This window comes from Porcisia hertigi, chromosome 32 (assembly GCF_017918235.1).
Source record: "Porcisia hertigi strain C119 chromosome 32, whole genome shotgun sequence".
Lineage (NCBI taxonomy): Eukaryota > Euglenozoa > Kinetoplastea > Trypanosomatida > Trypanosomatidae > Porcisia > Porcisia hertigi.
Genome location: NC_090591.1, coordinates 854,172 through 879,547, shown reverse-complemented (window position 1 = coordinate 879,547; position 25,376 = coordinate 854,172). Strand labels below are relative to the sequence as shown.

At 58.6% G+C, this 25,376-nt stretch overlaps 5 protein-coding genes across 5 annotated transcripts; all 5 read left to right on the top strand.

Annotated features, from left to right (window-relative positions):
- Positions 1-2,963: 2,963 nt before the first annotated feature.
- On the top strand, positions 2,964-6,371 carry JKF63_02586 (uncharacterized protein; the record flags this gene model as incomplete). The annotated part of the gene is made up of 1 exon (XM_067898611.1): positions 2,964-6,371. One exon carries the CDS (start codon positions 2,964-2,966, stop codon positions 6,369-6,371), a length of 3,408 nt encoding a protein of 1,135 aa, XP_067754768.1.
- A 1,321-nt stretch (positions 6,372-7,692) lies between these two features.
- Positions 7,693-9,957, top strand: JKF63_02585 (uncharacterized protein; the record flags this gene model as incomplete). The annotated part of the gene is made up of 1 exon (XM_067898610.1): positions 7,693-9,957. One exon carries the CDS (start codon positions 7,693-7,695, stop codon positions 9,955-9,957), a length of 2,265 nt encoding a protein of 754 aa, XP_067754767.1.
- Positions 9,958-11,110: 1,153 nt separating this feature from the next.
- On the top strand, positions 11,111-18,976 carry JKF63_02584 (uncharacterized protein; the record flags this gene model as incomplete). Its single annotated transcript, XM_067898609.1, has 1 exon — positions 11,111-18,976. One exon carries the CDS (start codon positions 11,111-11,113, stop codon positions 18,974-18,976), a length of 7,866 nt encoding a protein of 2,621 aa, XP_067754766.1.
- Positions 18,977-20,117: 1,141 nt separating this feature from the next.
- Positions 20,118-20,738, top strand: JKF63_02583 (uncharacterized protein; the record flags this gene model as incomplete). Its single annotated transcript, XM_067898608.1, has 1 exon — positions 20,118-20,738. The coding sequence occupies one exon, from the start codon at positions 20,118-20,120 to the stop codon at positions 20,736-20,738; it is 621 nt and encodes a 206-aa protein (XP_067754765.1).
- A 978-nt stretch (positions 20,739-21,716) lies between these two features.
- On the top strand, positions 21,717-24,761 carry JKF63_02582 (uncharacterized protein; the record flags this gene model as incomplete). The annotated part of the gene is made up of 1 exon (XM_067898607.1): positions 21,717-24,761. The coding sequence occupies one exon, from the start codon at positions 21,717-21,719 to the stop codon at positions 24,759-24,761; it is 3,045 nt and encodes a 1,014-aa protein (XP_067754764.1).
- Positions 24,762-25,376: the final 615 nt, after the last annotated feature.

The following is a 25,376-nucleotide window of genomic DNA, read 5'->3' as shown; positions in this document are numbered from 1 at the left end:
ATACGAACATGTTTTACAGTCGACACACACACACAGAAGAATATATACATATAAACATATATGCCTGCATGCGTATGTGTGTTTTCCATGTTGAGTTCCACCCCACTCATTCTTGCCTAATTCTCCACACACACACACACACATATATATATATATATACAGATATCTTTCTATAATGATATACATCTTTGGAATGTGTGTGTGTGTGTGTGTTGTTTTTCATTGTGGAGGGGAGGGGGACCTCTTTCTTGTCGCCTCTACCCCCCCCCCTCCCCTTTACAAGCGAACACACCCACACTCACAAAAGGAAAAATAGTGATCTATATGTGGTCTGTTTGTAAATCACATACGACTTTGGGGGGGGGGGGGGAGGGGGGGGGGGGAGGGGGGCACCCACCCTCGGAGCTGGTCTTGGTGTCTAAAAAAGTCATGTGTCTCGTCACAGTGGCTTTCCACCCCCCCCCGCATCAAAACGTAAATATGTATATATTTATCTGTGTGTGTGCGTACATGTTTATATTGATATGCAGCACCTCAGCGATGGAGGAAGAGAGGGTGTATATCAAAAAGTAAAAAAATAAACAGCCGCTGCAATGGTTTATACATTATGAGGGGGTGCACGGCAAAACAAAACTCAGCACAGGCATTTTTTTCTTTTTTTGTAATGCCCCCCCCCCCCCCCCAAAAAAAAAACACCGCAAACATGGACATTCTAACACGTGAGGGGAAAGCAAGGACGCAGGGAAGGAAGCAAAAAAGGGTCACAAAATATGTGTTTATGGCGGTGTAATAATATACAGAAATTTGTCTTTGGTGTTTTTGTGTTCTGTTGGGGGCTGTGGGTGGTGTCCTTTATTCCCACCCCCGCCCTCACACACGCACACACACAAAAAAAAATTGTAGAGAGTCTCTGACTTGCATTGTGGTGTATCTTTTTGTGGTTTCTCGTTGGTTGATTAGTTGTAACAGAGACTGCATCGCACCCCACCCCACCCACTCACTCACCCCCCGGGTGTGTGTATATGCGAACAAGTATATTTGCAGAGCTAACTTTGTCTTTTTAATTTGCGACGCCCTGTGCGCACATTCTTTTTTTTTTTCTCTCCCCCAATCTCTCTCTTTCTCCCCCCACCCCTTTTCCCTGTCTTATATATATAAGCCTCTGTCTCTGGGTGTGTATGCTGAAGTGCCCACGCTTTTGGCGAGCTTGGGGTTTCAAGGGACATCGCTGATACCTAGTATTTTCTGAGATGGTCAGACATCGGCTCCTCTTGGATGAGTCTGTTTACTGTTTTCATTAACTTTCATGCACGCATGGATCCTTCACCTTTACTGTTTGTGTGTGTGTGCGTGTGTGTGTGTGTGTTTCCGTACTTCTCATTTGTGCCCTGAAATCTGTTTGCATATTTTTTTGGGGGGGGAGGGGGAGGGGAGGGGGCCGTTGAAGTTGCTCTCGCTCTCTGAGCTCTTTCTATTTTTTAATTATTATTCTAACTTTTTTGTCTCTTCTTTCCCCTCTCCTACCCGTCACCTTTGTCTCTCTCTCTTCATATGCATCCCACTCCGTGATTCGTAGACGGGGGTACCAAAGACTACTTCTGTGCCTCAAAATGCACGATTGTATATTCACACGAAAACGAAAGAAAACATTAGGCGCTCCTGTGACTGTTCACTTGCGCGCACGCGTGTCAGCGTGTCTGCGCCCCCGCCTCCAACGTCCTTCACGCCCTTCTCTCGTTTTGATTGTTCCCTTCATTCATCGCTGGGTTGTTTCTAAGTGTTTATGTATCCACGCACCAGAGCATGCACGTCGCGCTCACGCCCTGCTGCTCATTTTTTTCGTGTATGCCCGCACCCACCCCTTGTTCTCGCTTGTGTGTGGGGTGCCGCTTTGTACATAATCTTCTAACTCCTCCTCTCACCCCTCACCTCTTGAATCAAAGAGCAAAAGTGAAACAAGTGAATTAATTTTTTTTTTCGGTATTACTGTTGCTGTTGTGCACAAAGAGATCTACAAGTGTATTTTTTTTTTCGCACGGTGTGGGGGGGGGGGAGGGAATGACGTGTGTCTTTCGTTTTCATGGAAGTCGTTTTCTCGAGAGGAGGCGGTGCGCGCACCCCCCCCCCCCCAAACACACACACCCACACACACACACACACCTCGCTCGCTCTTCAATTCTGTGTATGTGAGTGTGTCGATGTGTGTATTCCTCCGGCACATCTCGTGAGGAGGCGACAGACATACATGTTTGATTATTCTCATGTATACATGTGTTCGATCTGCCTGGTGGGTACATCAAACCTAGGACGTTCATGGCCAGTTAGGAGCAAGCGAAAAAGTTGGCCATGTACTGTGGTGAATGGGAGAGGAGGAGCTACTCTGTCGAGATGCGTGTGGATGCACTTCAATACGCCTCGCTTGCTCCATATATTTGTGCCACAGGGACAAATAGTAACAAAGGGGCGTATACGGTACACGACTCCTGCGGCGTCCACTTCACACACTCGCGTGTGACGGCGGCGACGAAGCGAAAGTGCCGCGCTGTCTTGGCATCGCCCCCCCCCCCCCATCCTCCCACTGCCACTCTTGGACAGAAGCACACGCACGCACACAATAAAAAAAAAATAATGTTCACTACAACGATGATTACCCCTACACCGTTTAGTGGATGCTTTTCAGCCTGCGTAGGTGACCGTGACCTTGTGTTTATGTCGCTTTTCTATTCGCGTACGCGCTTCACGGGGGGAGGGGGGGGGGATGGAGGGTCTCCTCCCCCCTCAACACCCGTGTAGTCCTCTATTGTGTTTTCTCTTTGGCGCACCTCTAGGAAAGGGCTGGCGCACGGCTGTTCGTTTTACTTCCCTGTAATATCGGCTTTCCTCTCTTTCTTTTTTTCTGCCCCCCCCCCCCACACACACACACACCACCACCACCACCACCACCACCAACCGGGATTCACATGATGTCTGCCGTCGCCTCTAGCATCATGCCTATTCACCTCGGTACTGTTACTCTCCAGACGGGGTGTGGTTGTGGCAGTGGCTCACGGTTTTTCTTCAGAGCACAACGCTCTGGACTGGCCGTGGCGTGTGGGGGCAAATTTCGTGCCTACACCGCAATCCCCCTGTCTCACTTGGGCGTGCCGGTAGAGAGTCGCACGAACACACAGATCAGGATAGCCGATGTCGACGCAAACTCGTCCTCACTCAACGCAGGGAGAGAGACTGGAGCTGCCCCTTTCGCTGCCGCCGCCGCAATGTCCAGCTCCACGCAGACCTCCATTGTGGAGAGGCCTCGCGTCCGCGGTGCTTCTCGGCCGGTGTCTCAACCTGCCTGCGTGCGAGTACCGCGCCTACTGGTGTTCGGTGGCGATGTTGTCTCAGTCACCGCGCTGGAGGCCCTTCACACACGTATGCACTGCATCGTGGCGAATGCGTTGCGTTCCTGGAAAGTAAATAACAGTAGTGGTGATACAAGTGGTGCACAGTGGCTTTCCACCGCTGCAGCAGCATCGCTGCAGGGACCGGGTGTAAAGGCAGACACGCCACACGACCACGAGGCGATGGACGATATTGTGAGAGCATTCGTGCGCGATCACATCACGGTAGTGTGCCCCGCGCTTCCGCACGGCATGACGCCGGTGGAAGCAGCCAAAACATTTACACGTCAGTATCCACTTGCACGGTACTGTGTTGAGCACGGGTTATCGATTATTCCGGTGGACGACCCGAAGTCGCTCTCGCGGAGTGTCTTGTTCAAGGAAATGCTGGACAGCGTGAAAAAGACGGCCCCCAGTGCGACTGGCCAACAGACGCACCATGTTCCAAAGAGCACCTCCCTGTTCAGCCACCTGCCCCCACGTGGAATGTCGTCCGCAATGTCATGCTGCCGAGCCGGTGCTGCTTCGCCATCAGCAAACGGCCAGCGCTGGTTAGGTGGTTCTTCGCCATCTCCTGGGTCCCCTGCAACTCCGTACACATGGCTCGCGCTGGGGCGTCCACTGACGGACTACGACCTCACAGTTGTCGTTTCCTTCCGCTACTTTCTGCCAAAGCGCCTACTTCACGTGCTGCCGCCGGTGATCAACATGCATCCCTCGCTGCTCCCTCGCTACCGTGGCGCCAGCCCCATCTTCAGTGCGCTCCGCAGCAACGAGGCAGTAGGCGGTGTGAGTATCATTCAGATGAAACCAGAGCAGACGGCAATGGACTCGGGGAGCGTGCTTTGGCAGTGCGAGGTGCCGATCTCTCCAGACATGGACATCCGCTTGTACTTCCCGCTGGTCACTCAGATCGGTGCAGCTGGCCTATGTGACCTCATCTTTGGGGAGGTACCACCAGGGTGGCGGCCATCGGTGGCGACTGGCAGTGCTTGTGAACTGACTCCCTCCTCGAACTCGGCCTGGATGCCTTCATCCACACTTTACAGTGGCAGCTGTAACCAAGCGGACGCTCACAAAGACGGTGATCACCATCGTTTCACAAAGGGCACAACTACCGTGGACGACACGGCTCCGTCCTGGTTTGCGTTACGCCAGCGTTGCCTAGAACCTCTCGTGCACCGTCCCGGTCATCACGTTGCTGTGCCAGAAGTGAACTCATTGTGTGACAGACGCTCACCGGTTCAGACGCCCCTCAGCGTCACAGAGCGCATCCGTCAAACGATGAGCACATCGGATGGCACCGCACCAAGCGACTGCGTGAAGAGCCCTGAGAAGGCTTCAAAGACAGAGAGTACCCAGGTCTGCCATCGCTGTCGCTTCCACCCCTGGACGACGTTGTGTCGTACATCCACACAAATCACCCCTGAAGCCGTACAGGCTGTCAACAAAAAGTTTCGTGCACTTTTTTGCCAGAACCTGGAGAGCTCTTCGACTTCCCCCGGTGCTGCTGCTGCTACTGTTGTGAAGGCCGCGGCGGTGGCAGCTTCGGCATCACCAGATTGCAGCGCCGCTGTGTACGAGCAAAGAGGATGTGCCCCGGGAGCAGCAGCACTCCAGCGCAAGAGTTCACCGGCAAGGAAAAAGACGGTCTCCCCCACTACAGTGACCAAGAGAGGCGTCACAACCACCGTGCGGTGCGCGGAGGTCTTTCCAGCATCGGTGCTAAGCCCGCACTGCGACTGGCCGGACAGCTTCACCTACAGCTGGAGGTTCGCACAGGTGCAGTTGTACCGCACCTACGCACACTTTTCCGAAGATCCCTATCATGCACCACTCTTGTCAAAGGATGCCGCGGTGGTGCGGTTCAGTAGTATGGACGCCACTGAAGCATTCGGTGTCTGGCGCGCCTTTGTTGGGGGAGAGTACTTCCATCCTTCAGTGAACGCGACGCTCGACAAGGGAAGCACTCCGGTGCGCAATCAGCTGGTTCGCCGCGCCGTACGGCGGCTTCTCCTCAAGCGTGCCAGAGCACATGCAGCACCGCAGAAAGTAACGCAGCAGCGCAGGGCGTGCGCAGGGACGGGGTCTAAAGCGGCGTTGACGTCCGCGATGGCTTCAGCTGCGGATGGCAGTGCGGTGCCTGTCGGCATCGTGTCAGGGGACCACGTTGACTTGGACGTTTGCAGCCCCGCGGACCTTCAGATTTTAACGGAAGCAGAGAATGCACTGCGTGTCCCATGCACCTTCACACAGGTAGTGAACCCAGCTCTGGTGCCGACGTGTGTGCGTGAAGAACTGGCTGAGGTAGAGCGAAGTGGGCGTCTGCTGACAGAGTCTTTCACATGCACCCACCAGCACCACCACCCACAAGAGAAGCGACACGTTCGCTTTTATCGTCCACCACCACCGGTTTTTCGCTCACTCTTCTTCAGTCGCACCAACGAAGGCGCTACATATGAGGCCACACGACAGGGGAGGTGTTTGCCGAGACATGTGATGGCCGAAAACAGGACGACAGACCCTCAACACGTACAGCCACCCTTGCGGTCTATTAGATGCAAAGTGGATAGCAAAGGCAAGATCTCTTCCCCAACGACAACCTTCCCCTGCAGCGACTCCCCGGCTGCGGCTTCAGAAAATGAGCCGCCGCAGCTCTGGCTTGGTCATTCGAGTGCGAGCCGCGTAGCTACAGCAGAGAAAACCGAAGAACAGGGGAGAGAAGAAGAAGAGGCTCCAGAGGACTATGTGCCCGAGGTCATCCATGCAGCACCGCCGACACAGCACCGCGTTCATATCCCTCCCGGCACCGGTTACTTCCCTGAGTCCGATGAGAGCTACGGTGCCATCAAATGCAAGGAAGGGTGGTTACTCTGGAAAGAGGCTCATACCAAATGGGCAAACAAGGCTCAGCCGGCAATCCTCATCCGCAAGGGTCTGGCCATGAAGTCGGGTGTGCTGTACGTCGGTCTTTTCTCTGAATACGCGTAAAATACGGGCAACTCTTTGTGGGGGATGGGTGGCTTTCCTTTGCGGGGTAGTGGTGGTGAAGATGATACGACACCTTTCCAGCCCCCCCCCCCCTCCCTCCCTCCCTCCCTACACCATGGGGGGGGGTGAGGTGGAGGCAGGGAGGAGGCGACTGTAAGTCACCGATCAGCGTACGTGGGTGGATGCACACGCCCGCTCCCTGCCCCTGTCTTTGGTGATGGCTGGATATCAGCTGGTTGGAATCGCCCGCGGGTGTTTGTGTCGCCACACCAACAACAGCCACGCTTTCCTTTTTCGTTGTTTTATCATGTTCGGTGTTCAAACCGTATCGTCACAGACAACCACACGCCAAGTGATGAAATCCCACAACCTCGCGCACTGGTTGAGCGTACCGCAACAGAGGTGAACGCGCCAGGGCCACCGCATCGCTTAGCCTCCGGGGACCTCTCTTCTCCACTCTTCACACACACACACACACACACACGACTACCCTTATCGCCTCATCGCACGTGTTGTGCATAAATGAAGCTCCTGTGCTCATTCTCCGCTTATGGGTAAAGTGCCCTCTACACACGTCTACATATGTGTAAGTGCGAAATGTGTGCAAGTCACAACAACTGGAAGCCTTGCTTGCACAAGGAAAACAAGGGGGACTTGTGGTGGTGGTCATCGTGAGGAGGGGGGGGGGATGGAAGAAAGATTCACACAGCCCCCCCCCCTACCCCTCTGCCTGTGCCCCCGCCCCCTCCCCCCTTCCTCTTCTCGAGTGTGTTTGTGGGCATTTTTCTTTTTGTCATGTCTCACAGAAACGTCATCTTGTTTTTTCATGTCCTCTGAGTGGGTACCTGAACTCATCGAGGGGGTATTAAAAAAAAATGGGTGGGCGTTACACACACCCAGCAGCCATCAGCGCCATCGGGGGGAAAAAGCTCAGTGTCTTCTCCCACCTTCACAGATATGCGGTACATGCGGGGGGGGGGGGGCTTCTCTGCTTCGGCACGCCTCGACCTCCCTCATCATCTCTCTCTCTTATTTTTTCCCTCCTAACTTCGCATCTTTTTTTCGCGTCAATGCTCACACGTATATGTCTCTCCTTTCCTTTTCATAATGCACGCTCAACAGGCACACACTGCGGCTCCATCTTTTTTTTTGTCGGTGTGTGTGTGCGTGTGTGTGTCTTTTTTTTTTCACTATTTTGTTTTACTTTCTCCTCTTATCTCCACCTCTTTTCGTCAACTCGGTGGTGTGGTCAGATTTTTTTTTACATCCACCAGGGCACTCAGCCAATAACGCCTGACAACATTGTGAGCATCAACAAGCGATGGGCATCAAGGGCCGCCGAAAAAAGATGCGCCAGCGCGAGGAGCTGGCGCAAAAACAGCAGGAGCAGGGGTATGGCAGTGAAGTCGAGGATGAGGACGTTGTCGCCGGTCTCTCGGGCGGGGTAGTAACGATGGGCGAGGGCCCTTTCCGCCCCCCTGTGGATGCCATGGGCCGGCTGAAGATGAAGAAGAGTGATTTATTCCGACTCCAAGACATGGAGGTGCTGGAACAGATGCAAGAAGAGCACCAGAGCCGCCGCAAACAGGCACAGTCTGGTACTATAGTGGCCGGCAACAACAGCGCGAGCCGCAAGCGTCGCCGCGGCGCTGCCGAGGATTCTGTGGAAGACGTCGCTCAGGATATTGAGCAGAGCTGTCTCGGCCACAAGTATGCCCACAGCGATTTGTTCAAGAATTCAAAAGCTGCCAAACCCGGCAGTGGCGTGGATCAGTCGCGGAAGCGAGGGGGCGCGTCGGTGGAGGACGAAGAAGTGAATAGTCCGGGAGCGGGGCAGTTATGCACGACTGTCCACGGCGCCCTCTACTCTCATCCGCTGATTGGCCTTGACTCGGTTGTCGTCGACGCCCTTCGACAGAATGGATTCCACCGCATGACACGCATTCAAGAGCGCAGCATTCCTTATGCGTTGGAAGGCTACGATCTTCTTGGCCAGGCGCGCACGGGTTCTGGCAAGACTCTCGCGTTCTGCGTGCCGCTGCTCCACCTGACTAAGGACACCATCAAAAAGTATCCGCATGCCACTGTAGGACTGGTGCTCGCCCCCACGAAAGAGCTGTGTGTGCAGACGCACACAATTTTGTCGAGGCTGTGCCAGCACATCGCATCTGTGCCGACAACCACCGGCGGGGCTCAGTTTCACGTCCAGCTCATCACCGGTGGTACGAAGGTCACGGAGGAGCGCCGACGTCTCACGTCGGGGATGGCATCCATCATTGTCGGCACACCTGGCCGAATCCATGATCACGCTCTTCACTGCAAAGGCTGGGACTTGTCACGGCTGCGCATTCTCGTGCTCGATGAGGCGGACCGCATGCTTGCTGAAGGCTTTCAGCGCGACCTAGACGCCGTCATCACCCGCATCCCCAAGGGGCGACAGACGTTTCTCTTCTCAGCTACCAACTCCAAGTCAGTGCACGAGCTCGCACGCCTCTCGCTCTCTCGTCTTCCTCTCTTTATTAGTACCGCTGGTGATGCTCCGTCGGCAGTGGAGATCGGTGACGGCGAGAAGGCGGAGGCGAGTGTGGGTATGGCACCAGCAATGGCCCCATATCGCGCGTATAACGACCCCGACGACGACAGCGAAGAAGAGGAGGAGGACGAGGAGCGTATGAACGAAGACCACAGCGAAGACCATCACTGCAGCGAAGACTCCACCGGGGAGGCGGACGCGATTCCGTCGACGCTACGTCAATTTGGTCTTATCGTAGCCTCACATGACCGGCTGCGTGCGCTGTATGCCTTTGTGAAGCAGGTCGCCCGCTGCGCCAAGGCAATGATCTTCTGCTCCACAGTTGCAAGTGCCACGTTTCACTGCCAGATGATGGGCTCCATCGGGTTCCACGACGACGTGATGATGCTGCATGGCCACATGAAGCACCGCCAGCGTGTGCAGGCGTTTCAGATGTTCACTGAGTGGACGACCGGTGTGTTGTTCTGCACCGATGTCGCAGCGCGTGGTCTGGACATTCCACATGTCTCGTGGATTCTCCAGTACGACCCGCCTCTGGATCCGACGGAGTATATCCACCGCATTGGGCGCACTGCGCGCGCCGGTAATGTCGGTAACTCGCTTCTGTTTCTCACGCCAGAAGAAGCGCCGTTTGTCCGCTACCTCGCCAGCTACGGCATCCACATGGAGAAGTACCCTTTGCCAGAGAAGCTTCCACGGATCCAAGAAAAACTGGAGCACGTGCTGCAGCTGGACGAGGTAGTCGCCAAGAGCGCTGTAACGGCGTTCCGCGCACACGTTGGTGCCTATCAGAGCCACATCCTAAAGGAAACATTTGACGTACACAAGCTGGACCTTCAGGCGTTGTCCAAGGCATTCGCGCTGACAGCGGTGCCACACGTGACACTGCCTCGCAACACAGTAGAAGAGAAGCGAAAAGAATACATCAAAGGTCGTCTCAAGTCGCTGAACCGTCGCCGCTTGGACGCGCTGCGTCACTACGAGGCCAACAAAACGCGCCCGCAGTGGGAAAATGGCACCTTCGTGGGTGTCTCACGCCCCTTGATGAACTAAACTGCTCTCGTGTGCGGGCGCGCGCGTCGGCGAGCAATGCGGCCCCCTCCCCTCTCCTCCCCTTTTTTTTGTCGTGCCCCTCGTAATGACGCGCTTTGCGCTGCACAAATCGGACCGTCTTTTCAGAAGGCCGGTGCGAGTAAAATGTCTTGACAGGCTTTCATCACTAAATTCGGGTTCCCAACTACGGAATCGAAACCGATTAAACAAAAAATGAAAAACAAATGTTGAATAGGACATGTCACAGAGAACACTTTATGCCAACCCATTGCTCTCTCACGCTTCTCCCCCCGCCTCCCACTCACCCCCATTCATATGCACATGCAGATGCCGACTGGACCATCCACACACAACTGTACAAACGGTGCTTACACCGTTTTCTCCACTGCCTACTCGTGAATGGCGTGTAGAAGAAAACCGTGTGTGTGTGTGTGTGTACTCTATTCTGCCTTCCTGCGTGAATCAACGCCCATACGCTATCAGGACACTCTAGTGCAAACATCCCTTTGACATCGGCTCCCCCGCTCCCTCCCCCTCTTTCACACCCCATTCCGCGAACCACCTTTTCTTTGCCCCCCCCCCCCTCCCCCCTCCCCACAAAAGAAAAGGCGCATACAGGCAGAATCACAACTGGAGACGTTCGCCCCCTCCCCACACGTCGTGACGATATCAAAAAAAAAAAAACGCACAGGTAGCACGAAAAAGTACGTGCCAGTGCCCCTTCCCCATCATTATATCATCTGTTACGCCTGCCATTCGAAATTCGACTGTGTGTGAGCGCATATATCAGTGTCACTCTCACCCAGTTCATTCTCCTATGCTGTCTCATCATTTTTCTTGCCCTCGCAGACCTACAGAAGAGCGCGTTAAGTTCAAGTGCATCGCAAGAAAAAAATAATTTGTATCGCCAGGCGAGGGGCATCCGCTGTGCACACGTTTTCGTACACCTCCAACTCTTCTCCTGTTCTGCAGAAACAAGGCTACGCAAAGACGTCGCTCTAAAACGTTCGCGCATCTCATCCAACATAGGCCCATCCCTGAGAGATTTGTGACGTCATCTTTTCTTCTCTCCCCCCCCCCTCCACACACACTCACACGCTTTTAGCCTCGTACTCCCTCTCTCCCCTCTTTTTTCCGGCTCCGACTATCGACGATGTCGACATCTTCTCTATGCGCTCCTCCAACCCAGGAGAGCACACAAAAGTTGAAGGAAGCGCAGCTTAAAATTGGGATGGCTCTAAAAAATGCGCAGTACGCCTTGTCAACGCACGGCCACCGCGGCCTCGCAGCTGCTTTGACCGAAAACGTGAGCGCATTGACGGCCCTCAGCACGTACCTTTCCCTTTCTGGCAGTCCAGTGAAAGCCGCTGCCATTGCGGGGCAGATGGCAAAGATCCTCAAGTCTGTCGGCACCTACGTGGCATCGAAGGAGCGGAGCAGCGGTGCTTCACATCACGTGGAAGTGTCGAGCCACAGCAGTGCGCCCGACACGCCCTCCGACATTCCCACTGTGCTCCACGAGTCCGCTTATCCTCCGGGTGCTCCAAGCGAATCTGCTGGACAGGTTGCCGACCTGCAGAAAAAAATCCAGGAGCTCACTCGACAGCGGGACGCAGCGAGGGAAGAGAAATGTGCGGTTGAGATGGCCTGGGAAGAGTACCGACAGAAATTAACCACCATCACGCCATGTGGAGCTGGGGAGGCGGAGGAATCGGACACAGCGGACGAAGACGCTCACGCGGTTATTCGACGTCTACGCGCGGAAGTGGATGACTTGAAGCACGGGGTGCGCAAGGAGCACACACGGGCTGCCGCGCTGCAGGATCAACTGCACGAGGCGGAGGAGCAGCTGGAAAATCAGCTCGACGAAGTGCAGGCACTGAGGTTGCAGCTTAGGCTGTCGCAGCAGGAAAAGGTCTCACTCGATGCCTCCTTTGCCAAGAAGGACGAAGAAATCAAGGCCCTTCAAGAGGCCCTGTTGCAGAATTCCCAAACCGGTGCTGCCCCGTTATCAAAAGACGCCGCCGCTGCCGCCAGGGCGACACCACCGGGGGCACAACCGCCTCCTGGCTATGTGGATAAAGATGACTTTGAGGCCCTAAAACTCCAGAACCAACTTCTTCAGGATGCCCTGCGTAATCCGGCGACGCAGGCATGGCCTACCGACCCTCACACCATTCTCAGTCAGCAGACCCTTGAAGAGATTGAAGCTGATCACCAGCAGCAGCTGCAAGCGATGAAGCTAACCATACACGAGCAGTACAATCGCGAAACAGAGCTTCTCGAGAAACAGCGCACAATGCAGGAGACCATCGACGACCTGAATCGGCAGCTGCAGCTCAGCAGCAATCGCAAATGGGTACAGCAAGAGCGCGAAAAACATCTGAGCGAGATGGACGCCGCGAATCTTAAGATCCAGGACCTGCAACTGGAGCTAGACAACCGAAACCGACAAATCGCTACGCAGCAAACACAACTCGCCGACCTGCGCGCGAGCGCCGCGGCGGAACGCGAGCAGCACGAAGACCGTGTGGCGGAGCTGGAGCGAGCGCACGCGTCGCAGGTGGCGGAGCTGCAGCAACAGCTGGAGACGGAGCGCGACAACGCAGCGGCCAGCCAGTCCTCCGTGGCGGAGCGCGAGTCGGCCCTGCAGCAGCGCCTCGCCGACCTGCGCGCGAGCGCAGCAGCGGAACGCGAGCAGCACGAAGACCGTGTGGCGGAGCTGGAGCGAGCGCACGCGTCGCAGGTGGCGGAGCTGCAGCAACAGCTGGGGATGGAGCGCGACAACGTAGCGGCCAGCCAGTCCTCCGTGGCGGAGCTGGAGCGAGCGCACGCGTCGCAGGTGGCGGAGCTGCAGCAACAGCTGGAGATGGAGCGCGACAACGCAGCGGCCAGCCAGTCCTCCGTGGCGGAGCGCGAGTGGGCCCTGCAGCAGCGCCTCGCCGACCTGCGCGCGAGCGCCGCGGCGGAACGCGAGCAGAACGAAGACCGTGTGGCGGAGCTGGAGCGAGCGCACGCGTCGCAGGTGGCGGAGCTGCAGCAACAGCTGGGGACGGAGCGCGACAACGCAGCGGCCAGCCAGTCCTCCGTGGCGGAGCGCGAGTGGGCCCTGCAGCAGCGCCTCGCCGACCTGCGCGCGAGCGCAGCAGCGGAACGCGAGCAGCACGAAGACCGTGTGGCGGAGCTGGAGCGCGCGCACGCGTCGCAGGTGGCGGAGCTGCAGCAACAGCTGGAGACGGAGCGCGACAACGCAGCGGCCAGCCAGTCCTCCGTGGCGGAGCGCGAGTCGGCCCTGCAGCAGCGCCTCGCCGACCTGCGCGCGAGCGCCGCGGCGGAACGCGAGCAGCACGAAGACCGTGTGGCGGAGCTGGAGCGAGCGCACGCGTCGCAGGTGGCGGAGCTGCAGCAACAGCTGGGGACGGAGCGCGACAACGCAGCGGCCAGCCAGTCCTCCGTGGCGGAGCGCGAGTCGGCCCTGCAGCAGCGCCTCGCCGACCTGCGCGCGAGCGCAGCAGCGGAACGCGAGCAGCACGAAGACCGTGTGGCGGAGCTGGAGCGCGCGCACGCGTCGCAGGTGGCGGAGCTGCAGCAACAGCTGGGGATGGAGCGCGACAACGCAGCGGCCAGCCAGTCCTCCGTGGCGGAGCGCGAGTCGGCCCTGCAGCAGCGCCTCGCCGACCTGCGCGCGAGCGCAGCAGCGGAACGCGAGCAGCACGAAGACCGTGTGGCGGAGCTGGAGCGAGCGCACGCGTCGCAGGTGGCGGAGCTGCAGCAACAGCTGGGGATGGAGCGCGACAACGTAGCGGCCAGCCAGTCCTCCGTGGCGGAGCGCGAGTCGGCCCTGCAGCAGCGCCTCGCCGACCTGCGCGCGAGCGCCGCGGCGGAACGCGAGCAGAACGAAGACCGTGTGGCGGAGCTGGAGCGAGCGCACGCGTCGCAGGTGGCGGAGCTGCAGCAACAGCTGGGGATGGAGCGCGACAACGCAGCGGCCAGCCAGTCCTCCGTGGCGGAGCGCGAGTCGGCCCTGCAGCAGCGCCTCGCCGACCTGCGCGCGAGCGCAGCAGCGGAACGCGAGCAGCACGAAGACCGTGTGGCGGAGCTGGAGCGCGCGCACGCGTCGCAGGTGGCGGAGCTGCAGCAACAGCTGGAGACGGAGCGCGACAACGCAGCGGCCAGCCAGTCCTCCGTGGCGGAGCGCGAGTGGGCCCTGCAGCAGCGCCTCGCCGACCTGCGCGCGAGCGCCGCGGCGGAACGCGAGCAGCACGAAGACCGTGTGGCGGAGCTGGAGCGCGCGCACGCGTCGCAGGTGGCGGAGCTGCAGCAACAGCTGGAGACGGAGCGCGACAACGCAGCGGCCAGCCAGTCCTCCGTGGCGGAGCGCGAGTCGGCCCTGCAGCAGCGCCTCGCCGACCTGCGCGCGAGCGCCGCGGCGGAACGCGAGCAGCACGAAGACCGTGTGGCGGAGCTGGAGCGAGCGCACGCGTCGCAGGTGGCGGAGCTGCAGCAACAGCTGGAGATGGAGCGCGACAACGCAGCGGCCAGCCAGTCCTCCGTGGCGGAGCGCGAGTCGGCCCTGCAGCAGCGCCTCGCCGACCTGCGCGCGAGCGCCGCGGCGGAACGTGAGCAGCACGAAGACCGGATGGCGGAGCTGGAGCGAGCGCACGCGTCGCAGGTGGCGGAGCTGCAGCAACAGCTGGAGATGGAGCGCGACAACGTAGCGGCCAGCCAGTCCTCCGTGGCGGAGCTGCAGCAACAGCTGGAGACGGAGCGCGACAACGCAGCGGCCAGCCAGTCCTCCGTGGCGGAGCGCGAGTCGGCCCTGCAGCAGCGCCTCGCCGACCTGCGCGCGAGCGCCGCGGCGGAACGCGAGCAGCACGAAGACCGTGTGGCGGAGCTGGAGCGAGCGCACGCGTCGCAGGTGGCGGAGCTGCAGCAACAGCTGGAGACGGAGCGCGACAACGCAGCGGCCAGCCAGTCCTCCGTGGCGGAGCGCGAGTCGGCCCTGCAGCAGCGCCTCGCCGACCTGCGCGCGAGCGCCGCGGCGGAACGTGAGCAGCACGAAGACCGGATGGCGGAGCTGGAGCGAGCGCACGCGTCGCAGGTGGCGGAGCTGCAGCAACAGCTGGAGATGGAGCGCGACAACGTAGCGGCCAGCCAGTCCTCCGTGGCGGAGCTGCAGCAACAGCTGGAGACGGAGCGCGACAACGCAGCGGCCAGCCAGTCCTCCGTGGCGGAGCGCGAGTCGGCCCTGCAGCAGCGCCTCGCCGACCTGCGCGCGAGCGCCGCGGCGGAACGCGAGCAGAACGAAGACCGTGTGGCGGAGCTGGAGCGAGCGCACGCGTCGCAGGTGGCGGAGCTGCAGCAACAGCTGGGGATGGAGCGCGACAACGCAGCGGCCAGCCAGTCCTCCGTGGCGGAGCGCGACTCGGCCCTGCAGCAGCGCCTCGCCGACCTGCGCGCGAGCGCAGCAGCGGAACGCGAGCAGCACGAAGACCGTGTGGCGGAGCTGGAGCGAGCGCACGCGTCGCAGGTGGCGGAGCTGCAGCAACAGCTGGAGATGGAGCGCGACAACGTAGCGGCCAGCCAGTCCTCCGTGGCGGAGCTGCAGCAACAGCTGGAGATGGAGCGCGACAACGCAGCGGCCAGCCAGTCCTCCGTGGCGGAGCGCGAGTCGGCCCTGCAGCAGCGCCTCGCCGACCTGCGCGCGAGCGCCGCGGCGGAACGTGAGCAGCACGAAGACCGGATGGCGGAGCTGGAGCGAGCGCACGCGTCGCAGGTGGCGGAGCTGCAGCAACAGCTGGAGATGGAGCGCGACAACGTAGCGGCCAGCCAGTCCTCCGTGGCGGAGCTGCAGCAACAGCTGGAGACGGAGCGCGACAACGCAGCGGCCAGCCAGTCCTCCGTGGCGGAGCGCGACTCGGCCCTGCAGCAGCGCCTCGCCGACCTGCGCGCGAGCGCAGCAGCGGAACGCGAGCAGCACGAAGACCGTGTGGCGGAGCTGGAGCGAGCGCACGCGTCGCAGGTGGCGGAGCTGCAGCAACAGCTGGAGATGGAGCGCGACAACGTAGCGGCCAGCCAGTCCTCCGTGGCGGAGCTGCAGCAACAGCTGGAGATGGAGCGCGACAACGCAGCGGCCAGCCAGTCCTCCGTGGCGGAGCGCGAGTCGGCCCTGCAGCAGCGCCTCGCCGACCTGCGCGCGAGCGCCGCGGCGGAACGTGAGCAGCACGAAGACCGGATGGCGGAGCTGGAGCGAGCGCACGCGTCGCAGGTGGCGGAGCTGCAGCAACAGCTGGAGATGGAGCGCGACAACGTAGCGGCCAGCCAGTCCTCCGTGGCGGAGCTGCAGCAACAGCTGGAGACGGAGCGCGACAACGCAGCGGCCAGCCAGTCCTCCGTGGCGGAGCGCGAGTCGGCCCTGCAGCAGCGCCTCGCCGACCTGCGCGCGAGCGCCGCGGCGGAACGCGAGCAGCACGAAGACCGTGTGGCGGAGCTGGAGCGAGCGCACGCGTCGCAGGTGGCGGAGCTGCAGCAACAGCTGGAGACGGAGCGCGACAACGCAGCGGCCAGCCAGTCCTCCGTGGCGGAGCGCGAGTCGGCCCTGCAGCAGCGCCTCGCCGACCTGCGCGCGAGCGCAGCAGCGGAACGCGAGCAGCACGAAGACCGTGTGGCGGAGCTGGAGCGAGCGCACGCGTCGCAGGTGGCGGAGCTGCAGCAACAGCTGGAGACGGAGCGCGACAACGCAGCGGCCAGCCAGTCCTCCGTGGCGGAGCGCGAGTCGGCCCTGCAGCAGCGCCTCGCCGACCTGCGCGCGAGCGCAGCAGCGGAACGCGAGCAGCACGAAGACCGTGTGGCGGAGCTGGAGCGAGCGCACGCGTCGCAGGTGGCGGAGCTGCAGCAACAGCTGGAGACGGAGCGCGACAACGCAGCGGCCAGCCAGTCCTCCGTGGCGGAGCGCGAGTCGGCCCTGCAACAGCGTCTCGCCGACCTGCGCGCGAGCGCAGCAGCGGAACGCGAGCAGCACGAAGACCGTGTGGCGGAGCTGGAGCGAGCGCACGCGTCGCAGGTGGCGGAGCTGCAGCAACAGCTGGAGACGGAGCGCAACAACGTAGCGGCCAGCCAGTCTTCCGTGGCGGAGCTGGAGCGAGCGCACGCGTCGCAGGTGGCGGAGCTGCAGCAACAGCTGGAGACGGAGCGGAGTGCAGTAAGCAGAGGGGATCGTGAAGAGCGGAGAAATGTGAAGGGACTGGAGGATGATCTGGAGTCTGTCGAAGAGGGGCACAAGGGTGCACCCGAGAACCTGAAACGGGAACACAGCAACGATATCGAAAGAGAGCAGAGTGAGGTGGCCGCAGGAGTGGCCGAAGCCGCAGAGCTGGTGGAGAAGTTGAGGATCGAAAACAGGGTGCTAACTGATCAGGTGAGGGAGCTGGAGGAGAAACACCAGGCGGTAACGATGGAGAAGATAGCTGCGGTGACTAAGTTGCGCGATGCAGAGCAAGTATTGACGACCCAGAAGACCGAGCTGCAGCGTCTGAGAGAAGAGTGCGACACCATACAGAATGATCGAGAAAGATCTCTGGAAGAACGCGATGCCGTTGTGAAGAAGCTGAAAGACGCTGCTCAGGTAGCAGAAGAAGCGCAGGCATATGCGGTGCGCTTGGAGGCGCTGCGTACGGAACTTCTTGAAGTTCAACAAAGACTGGATACAGCCGATAAGGACAAAGCCATTGTGGTGGCTCGGTGTAAGCGTGTGAGCATGGAGAAAGATGAGTGTGCTGAAGCTGCGAGAAAGCTTTTGACTCAGTATAAAGAGATGGCTTTGGCACGCGAACAGCTGATGGCTCAGCTAGCTACAGCAGAGGCGTTGGCAGAGGAAAAAAGTAGAGAAGTGGAGGAACTATCACATGCTGCCACTCTGCACGCAGACATCCAAAACGATGGGGCACAGAGGAATGAACTGGAAGCCAAGCAACAAATGATTCTGGAAGATACCAGAAGTGAAAAGCAGAAGCGCATTGACGCACTCGTAGTTGACCTCGACGCAGCGGCACGTGCAAACCAGAGGCTAAAGTCAGAGCTTGATACCTTGAAAGCTCGCCTTGCGGAACCACAAGGGCCACCGCTGTCTGCTGAGCCGGCTTCAAGCCAACCTCTCCCCTCGCGGGACATGCCAGATTCACTGGGGAAAATGCATCTTCTATTGAACACGATGCACATGAAGCTAGTTCCAATTATAGAAACTCTCTCTGGGCAAAGAGGCTCACACGCCGCAGGAGAAACGAGCCCCTCAGCCTCAGTGAGTGCGGTGAGGGCACTACAAGAGCTTTACACGGCGATGGAGAAGGCTCATGCGGCAACACGGGTCAGCATTGAGAATTCGGAAGCCGCAGCACGCCGACTCCGTCTATCAGTCTCGTTGCAAAGCTTGGTGTATGGCAAACTACTCTTTACACTGCAGCATTCACCCAATACAACTGGCTCATCCGCAATCCTGCCCGCACTGGTCGATGTCGCACTCGTGCGCGCCTGCGCTGCTCTTTTCAACGATGCATGCTTGGAGTTGGCGCCAGATAAGGAGGAAAGCGTCCGCCATGGAGCCCCAAAGCTGGGCGGTGATGCAAAGTCACACATCCCTCCAGGCAATGGGAGCAGCAGCTCAGTTCGAGGGTACATCGCAACCGCTATGAAGGGGCGGATCGATGCTACCACCGCTTCGGACCAGCACATCTCATCGACATGGTTGCATCACCACGCTTTTACCAACACAGCGCCTGCGCTTTCCCTCGCCGCGAACAGAGGCAATCAGGGCATGTCTGTCAACACCGAAGCCCCTGCACGTCAACTCAGAGACGACCGCAATGTTGCCACGGTGGGTTATGCTGGGCTCAGGCGACCATCCACACGAGCTGCACTGCAGCGTCGATCGTCTCTTGAGAATTTCGCAGTAGCGCAAGCGGCTTCCTTGGCTGTGGAGGAGCGCGCCGGACTGCGCACTGCTCCCAACCCGTCGTGGAAATAGCTCCAGGAAAGCCGTATGGCCGACGCTCTACTTCCCCAATAGGGCTCATGGCGCTCTCCCTGTCGTTTATCTTGTGCTAAGACATTTGATATATTGTGGACTAGTGCGACACACTCTTCCCCACTGGCAAATCCCTCTCCATCGCTTCGATTCACTACGGCCCGATTCTTTGGTGGGAAGTCGGGCAGGCCCCTGTGTGAGAAAACACTGTTTTTGCTTGTTTTGATTTCAGCATGGCCGTTGTGGCCCTCGTGGTGGTGGCGGGTACTTGTCGGTCTTTGCTGCGTCTCGGGTTTACTCCTCCCTCCCCCCTTCTGTAGGTCTTTGTTTTTCCATTGTTTTTTTTTCTGTTCTGTTCACTGAAGAACGCACACGGGCAAAATGAACGCGCACCGACTCCGAGTCCCACCAAGGGCAATGTGCATCTCCCCTCCACCCTCCTCGCTCCTCGCTCCCCCCCCCCACTTCAGGCTAAGTAGGCAGCGTGTCTAGGTGAAAAGGTGTATCGGATGTGAAGGAGGTGCTGCACAGAGAAAAGAACCAGAAACCAGTTGTTACAACTTTTCAAGGGTAGCTGCGGTAGGTGGACTCCGGCAATCCCCCAAACGGTGGTCGCCTTTTGGGGGCACTTAGCTGACTCTATTCCCTCCACTTCCCCACCCTGTTTCTCTCGCTCTTTTTCATCTCTATTGGGACATCTACACGGCCACAAAAACTGCGTGCTGCGTCTCCCCGTCTCCCCTGCGCCCACATACAGTTTTCCCATGCACAAAACCCCACTCACTGCAAATTTCACACGCAACCAACCTTCGGTAGCACACATGCATATCGAAAGAAAAATAGTAGCTTCGGAGTCCAGCGAGGGTTAAACAGTGTGCAGCACACACACACACCTTCACAGTGGATCACACACCCTTTCTGTTGCTGCTCTCGTGTAGGTGTGAGTCAATCAGTTTTTTTCTGCTGTGCCCCCCCCCTCTTTCGCCTCTCTCTCGAGGTCGGCTTGTTTTGTTGGTTTTTGTTGTTTTCCTGAATCCCTTCTCCCTCCCCTCCCCCCTCACAAATACAAACATATACCTATATATATATATATCCTTCACCTGCTTCTTGGGTGGCGATCTTTTCATGTTCAACAGCTATCATGTCTGCCCTCGTTCCAAGTGATGCCGTTGCTCTCCTGTATCGCCGATACATAAAAGCCGCGAACCGAGTACCCAATGTGACAATCCGAATGCTGTTGATGCAACAAGTCCGCACCGGATTCCGACGCAACCGTAACATCACAAGCGCTTCGGCGCAGCGCGAACTCGTTAATCAAGCACACAAGGATCTGGTGGTGCTGGAGGATGATCGGCTGTCGCGCACTCTGTACATCAATAGATTGGGGCTCGTGTCTTGCCTCGACTGGGAGGTGAGGAGAACAGAGTACAACTTCCGTCCAGAGACGCAGTCTTACCTCGCTGTGTTTCTAATTTGTGGTTTTGGATGCCTTTTCATGGTGTTCTTGCACACCGAGAAGCTCGAGACGCAGCGGCCTGATATTGCCAAAATGGTGGACTACATGGCCATGCGCCTGGAAGCGAGCTCACCAGAGGAATTGAGGACGATACGCGAACATCAGATCCGACATGCGCTAGAACAGCGTCAAAATCAAGTGTCACTAGAGCATCGCGTGTTGGCTACTTTTTACGATGCCCCGAATGCGCCGGTGCCGTCCCTGCGGAACCCAGAGGGTTCGCTGCGCTACGAGCAGCACCGCTAAGTCTGTGTCATTCAGAGCCTCTGGCAGGGATCTCGTCGGCTCATTGAACCATCAATTGGGTGAGAACGAGATCACCATCAAGGTTTTGCGTCATCTTTAGCCGAAAGTGTCTGTCTGTCAGTCATGTTGGGTGCGCACGGCAGGGGCGAGTGAGACTAGGTTGTAAATGGTGCAATGCGCAACGTACGCTTTTTTCTGTCTGTTGACCCGGTCACGGCAGCAATGGCGGCCTCCCCTCCCCTCCCCCCTGCCTTTCGCCGTTGTCTCCCCTGGCATGTGCATGCTTAGGGGGGAGGGGAGGGGAGGGGAGGGGAGCTCACTGTTGGTCGATTGAAGTCTTTGTATCGCTCATCATCCCACGAAAGAACGAGAAGAATATTTGAAAGGAATGAAAAAAGCAATGCTCGCGAGTCATTTGAGGGGCTCCCCCCTGACATCGTTGTTGTGTGGAAGGAGGGTGGGGAGGGGGGTAGATGGGAACACATGGAATGGGTGGGATGGTGATGAGCACTCCGTGCGTGTTACGGTGGTGTTCTCAGTTTTCTGAGGCATTCCGTGCCTCCCCGCTGTTTTTTTTTTCTCCTGCGTGAAAGCGCGGTTTCTAAGTTACTCGACACGCCTATACCCACCCCCCATGCTTCTTGGTACTCAGTAGCGACGCTCGCAGGCTACCCCCCACCCCCCACCCCCACACCTTCACGCATTCTGCTACTCGCTGAGCTCCATCCAGCTCGCTTGCGCTGGTTCCTATTGATACCTCTATCCTTTCTTGCGGTCTACGCCTCCCCCCCTCTTTTTTCCTCGGCTCTGCTTTCACTGCACACACACACACAAATTTGCACTCGAAACTCACAAAAACCACGCTTGCGTGTGTGTGTTGCGTGTGCCCCCCCCCCCCACCTTTATCGCCCTCTCTCCCGCTTTCCCTGCGTGCGTGTCATGTAGATAAACCAGTAGTGGGGCGGAGGTAAGCCATCAATGGACTTCGGCTACGACGAACACGGCAATCGCACCAGCGCTGGTTGTGGCGATGGCGACAGGGATGAAGAACACGACGCCGAACTGCGCTCCGTTCACGAGTCCCGAAAATCCTCTACGTCCCGACCGCACGGTAGCGAAGAAGACACCAACGATCGAGTTCTTGACAGCGGTAATGAGGAGAGTCACTCTGACTTTAGCGACGACGTTGAGCTGGTCATTGGTGAAGAGGGCACGCAGGCGCTGCACCAGCCACTAGTGGACCAGAGCGAAGTGCAGCCGCATGGTTATCGGAGCTTGGTCAAAGGCACGGAGGCACCGTTTTTACTGGAGGACCGCCATGCTGGGCGGGACGGCACGGCCTCCTCACGGCTGCTGCTGCTGCACGACGGCGATCAGCGGTCTCCCGATAAGTCGGCTTCGCAAAGCTACCTGGACGTCATCGCCACCCTTCCGGAGCGCATGCGCAACATTGTGGTTGCCGGCTCGCTCCACCACGGCAAGACGTCGTTGGTGGAGCTGCTGCTGAACGAGAATTCCTACCGCAAGCGCCAGGATGAAATAGACCGTGAGATGACGCTCAAAAGCCATGTGCTGACTACTATAACTGGCGGTGCGGGGCTGCAGCCCACGTCTCGCCAAATAACTGTCATCGACACACCAGGGCACCCAGATCTGATCGGCGAGACCGCGTCCGGCATGCGTCTTGCAGACGCGGTGCTCTTCTGCGTTGACGCGGCGGAGTCGCTGAGCGACCACAGCGAGCGGTTGCTGCGCCACGCTATTGTAAAGGAGCAGTTGCCGATTGTCCTTGTCATCACCAAGGTGGACCGTCTCATAATTGACATTAAGCTGCCACCGCTTGACGCGTACCGCAAGATGCGCGCGGTCGTGGATTCTGTCAACAACGTTATCGCAAGCTGTGGCACCACGTATGACGCCTTCCTTGTGTCCCCCGAGCGTGGCACGGTTTGTTTCTCGTCTGTCAAACTGGGTCTTTTTTTTTCGTTGGAGACCTTTGCGATTAAATATGCGGCGTCGTACCCAAGCATCAACGCTGCTGCGCTCGCGACGAAGCTGTGGGGGCAAATCACCTACGACACGAGAGAGTTCAAAAAGATCAGCAACTTCCGTCAACGCCCCAGCTTTGTGCAATTTGTCCTGGAGCCGCTCTACAAAATTGTTGCGCATTCCGTAACGGGCAAAGGGGCGGACACCCTCTCGCCCGACCTCGCCAAGTTGCCCCACTCGCCACTGTCCGCGGTGCAGGAGGCAATTCGGTACTTCTGTGGTGCCTCCACGGACGAGCTCTTGGATGCAATCCTCAGCGTGTTGCCTGCCCCCATGGCTCGCTCGCAGTGGCTCTCTGAGCAATACGGTGCCAGCGTGTTGCTCTCAATGGCGCGAGAGGCTGCGGCTCCCTCAACTGAGGCGAGTGCGCACAGCCCCTCTACCACGAGGCCTGGCGACCTTGTCATCGCTGTCGCATCTCTTCAGCGCGTCTTCGATGCGAGTAACAAGCTTGCTGCCGTCGTGCGCGTCACCCACGGCACCCTGTTTCCGAGCGCCAAGGACCAGAGCAAGAGCTTATGGAGGCCGGGTTGCCCCAACGGGTCTCAATCGCGGCCTCAGCTAATTGCCTTCGACGAGTTTAGTAGCGAGGCAGACCCGTACTACGAGGTGGAGCTGCGAGAAATATACCTGCGAACAGTAGAGAATGGCTTCGTGCCCGTTACACGAGCCACCGCGGGGCAAACGGTCTACGTGACAGGCTTGCCGGCGCGATCGGGCTCGCACATTGTCCTTGTTGGCGGTGCTGCCGTGGAAGCCGTGCTGGCCGAGGACGAAGGCGCTCCCTTTCCGTCTGAGGCTGGCGAGATGACCTCGGAGTGGATTGAATCCATCAAGGTGCGCTCGTTGGGGGTCCCGCAGCCCTTGATGCACGTCTCCATGGAGGTACGCGACCCGGCGAAAGCCGCTAGCCTCCAGGAGGGACTCGGGGTGCTGCTACGCACCTCTCCTGGACTCGACGTACACAAAGAGGAAACGGGCGAGTACACGATCAGTGGCTTTGGGGAGCTGCAGCTAGACACAGCACTGCACGAGCTCCGCCATGGGCTGTGCCCTGGTGTCCCTGTGGGTATATCGCAGCCGTTCGTGACGTTCAGTGAGACGGTGCAGGATGCGGAGGGTCTGCTGGCCATGACGGGCACCCGCAACAACTCGGTCGGCTTTGTAAGTGGTGCACTTCCACGTGCCTTCACACAGGCAATCGAGTACGAGCAGCTGCATCTCTTCTCGACGGAGCTCAACGGCGAACCTCAACCGCGCAAGCTATGGACTGCGCTGAGACGTGACTACGGCTTTGACGCACTTGACGCGCAGCACGTGCTAGCCGCTGGACCGGATAACACAAAAGGCCCCAGCATTCTGATTGACGACACCCTCGCCGAAGAAACCCATCACACACTAAAAGTAGCGCATCAGTGTGCCATTGTCTCAGCGTTCCGCTCCACCATGGCGGCTGGCCCGTTGGTGGGTGAGATGGTACGCGGTGTGGCGGCGAAGCTTATCTTTGCCGACATTGACACGTCGACTCGAGACGCTGTCGTCCTGTCGAACGCACGTACGGCACTCCGACACTCTCTCTTCGGTGCACGCCCCCGGCTGATGGAGCCGGTAATGGCTGCGGAGATCTTGTGCACACCCGACTCTGTCTTACAGCTGGGCGAGATCCTGCAGCAGCGACGCGGCACGATGCTTGGCGAAGAACCTATCGCCGCCACAACCCTTATCCGAGCACGTGCGCTGGTACCGGCCATCGACAGCTTTGGTCTGGAAACACAGATACGCATGCTCACACACGGGCAGGCCTTTCCGCTCTTCCAGTTCCACCAGTGGGACATCGTTCCAGGAGATCCGTTTGACGCCAATATTCACGTAGGCCCTCTGGAGCCGGCGAGGGGGCATCAACTGGCACGCGACTTTGTGCTCAAGACGCGCTTCCGCAAAGGACTACCGCAAAATATGCTGACGGACCTATAACCTGCAGAGCGAGGAAGAGAAGGGGGGGGAGGGGGGTCACTAGGCAGAGATGCGGTGAAAAGTGAAAGGAGAAAGGGCGCGCGCATGTGTGTCCATTTGCATGACGAGCAAAGGATGCATTGGCATCATGATAGATGAGTGAGTCGGGTTCACATCTCCCCCCTCCCCCTCCCTCCCTCATGCAGCACCTGCGGTATCACTGCGAGTTGTGGGGTGAGCCTGTCGGCTATTATACACCTAACTTGAAGGGAAAATGAAACATATAAAGAGGATCAACGTATACCATTCTAGAAGCGGTTATCCGAAAGTGATGTGTGCGTGGGTGTATTGTTCGTTTGTTTAATCGTTGTTGATCGGGATGTTTGCCCGGACGACATGCACACGCATATGCGCAGATGTCTCTCATCCTGTATCGGCAGGGAGGAGGAGGGAAATAAACGGGAAAATGGCCGACTCAGCACACCTATCGCCTCTCCCCCCACGACCATGACCACCACCACCACCACCACCCGCTCTCGTGTAGAGTGTGAAACGAATGGAACGACCGGCCAAGCCGCCATGCTGTCGTCTTAGATGTCTTCATCCGACGAACGGTGCGGTGGTGGTGGCACTTCA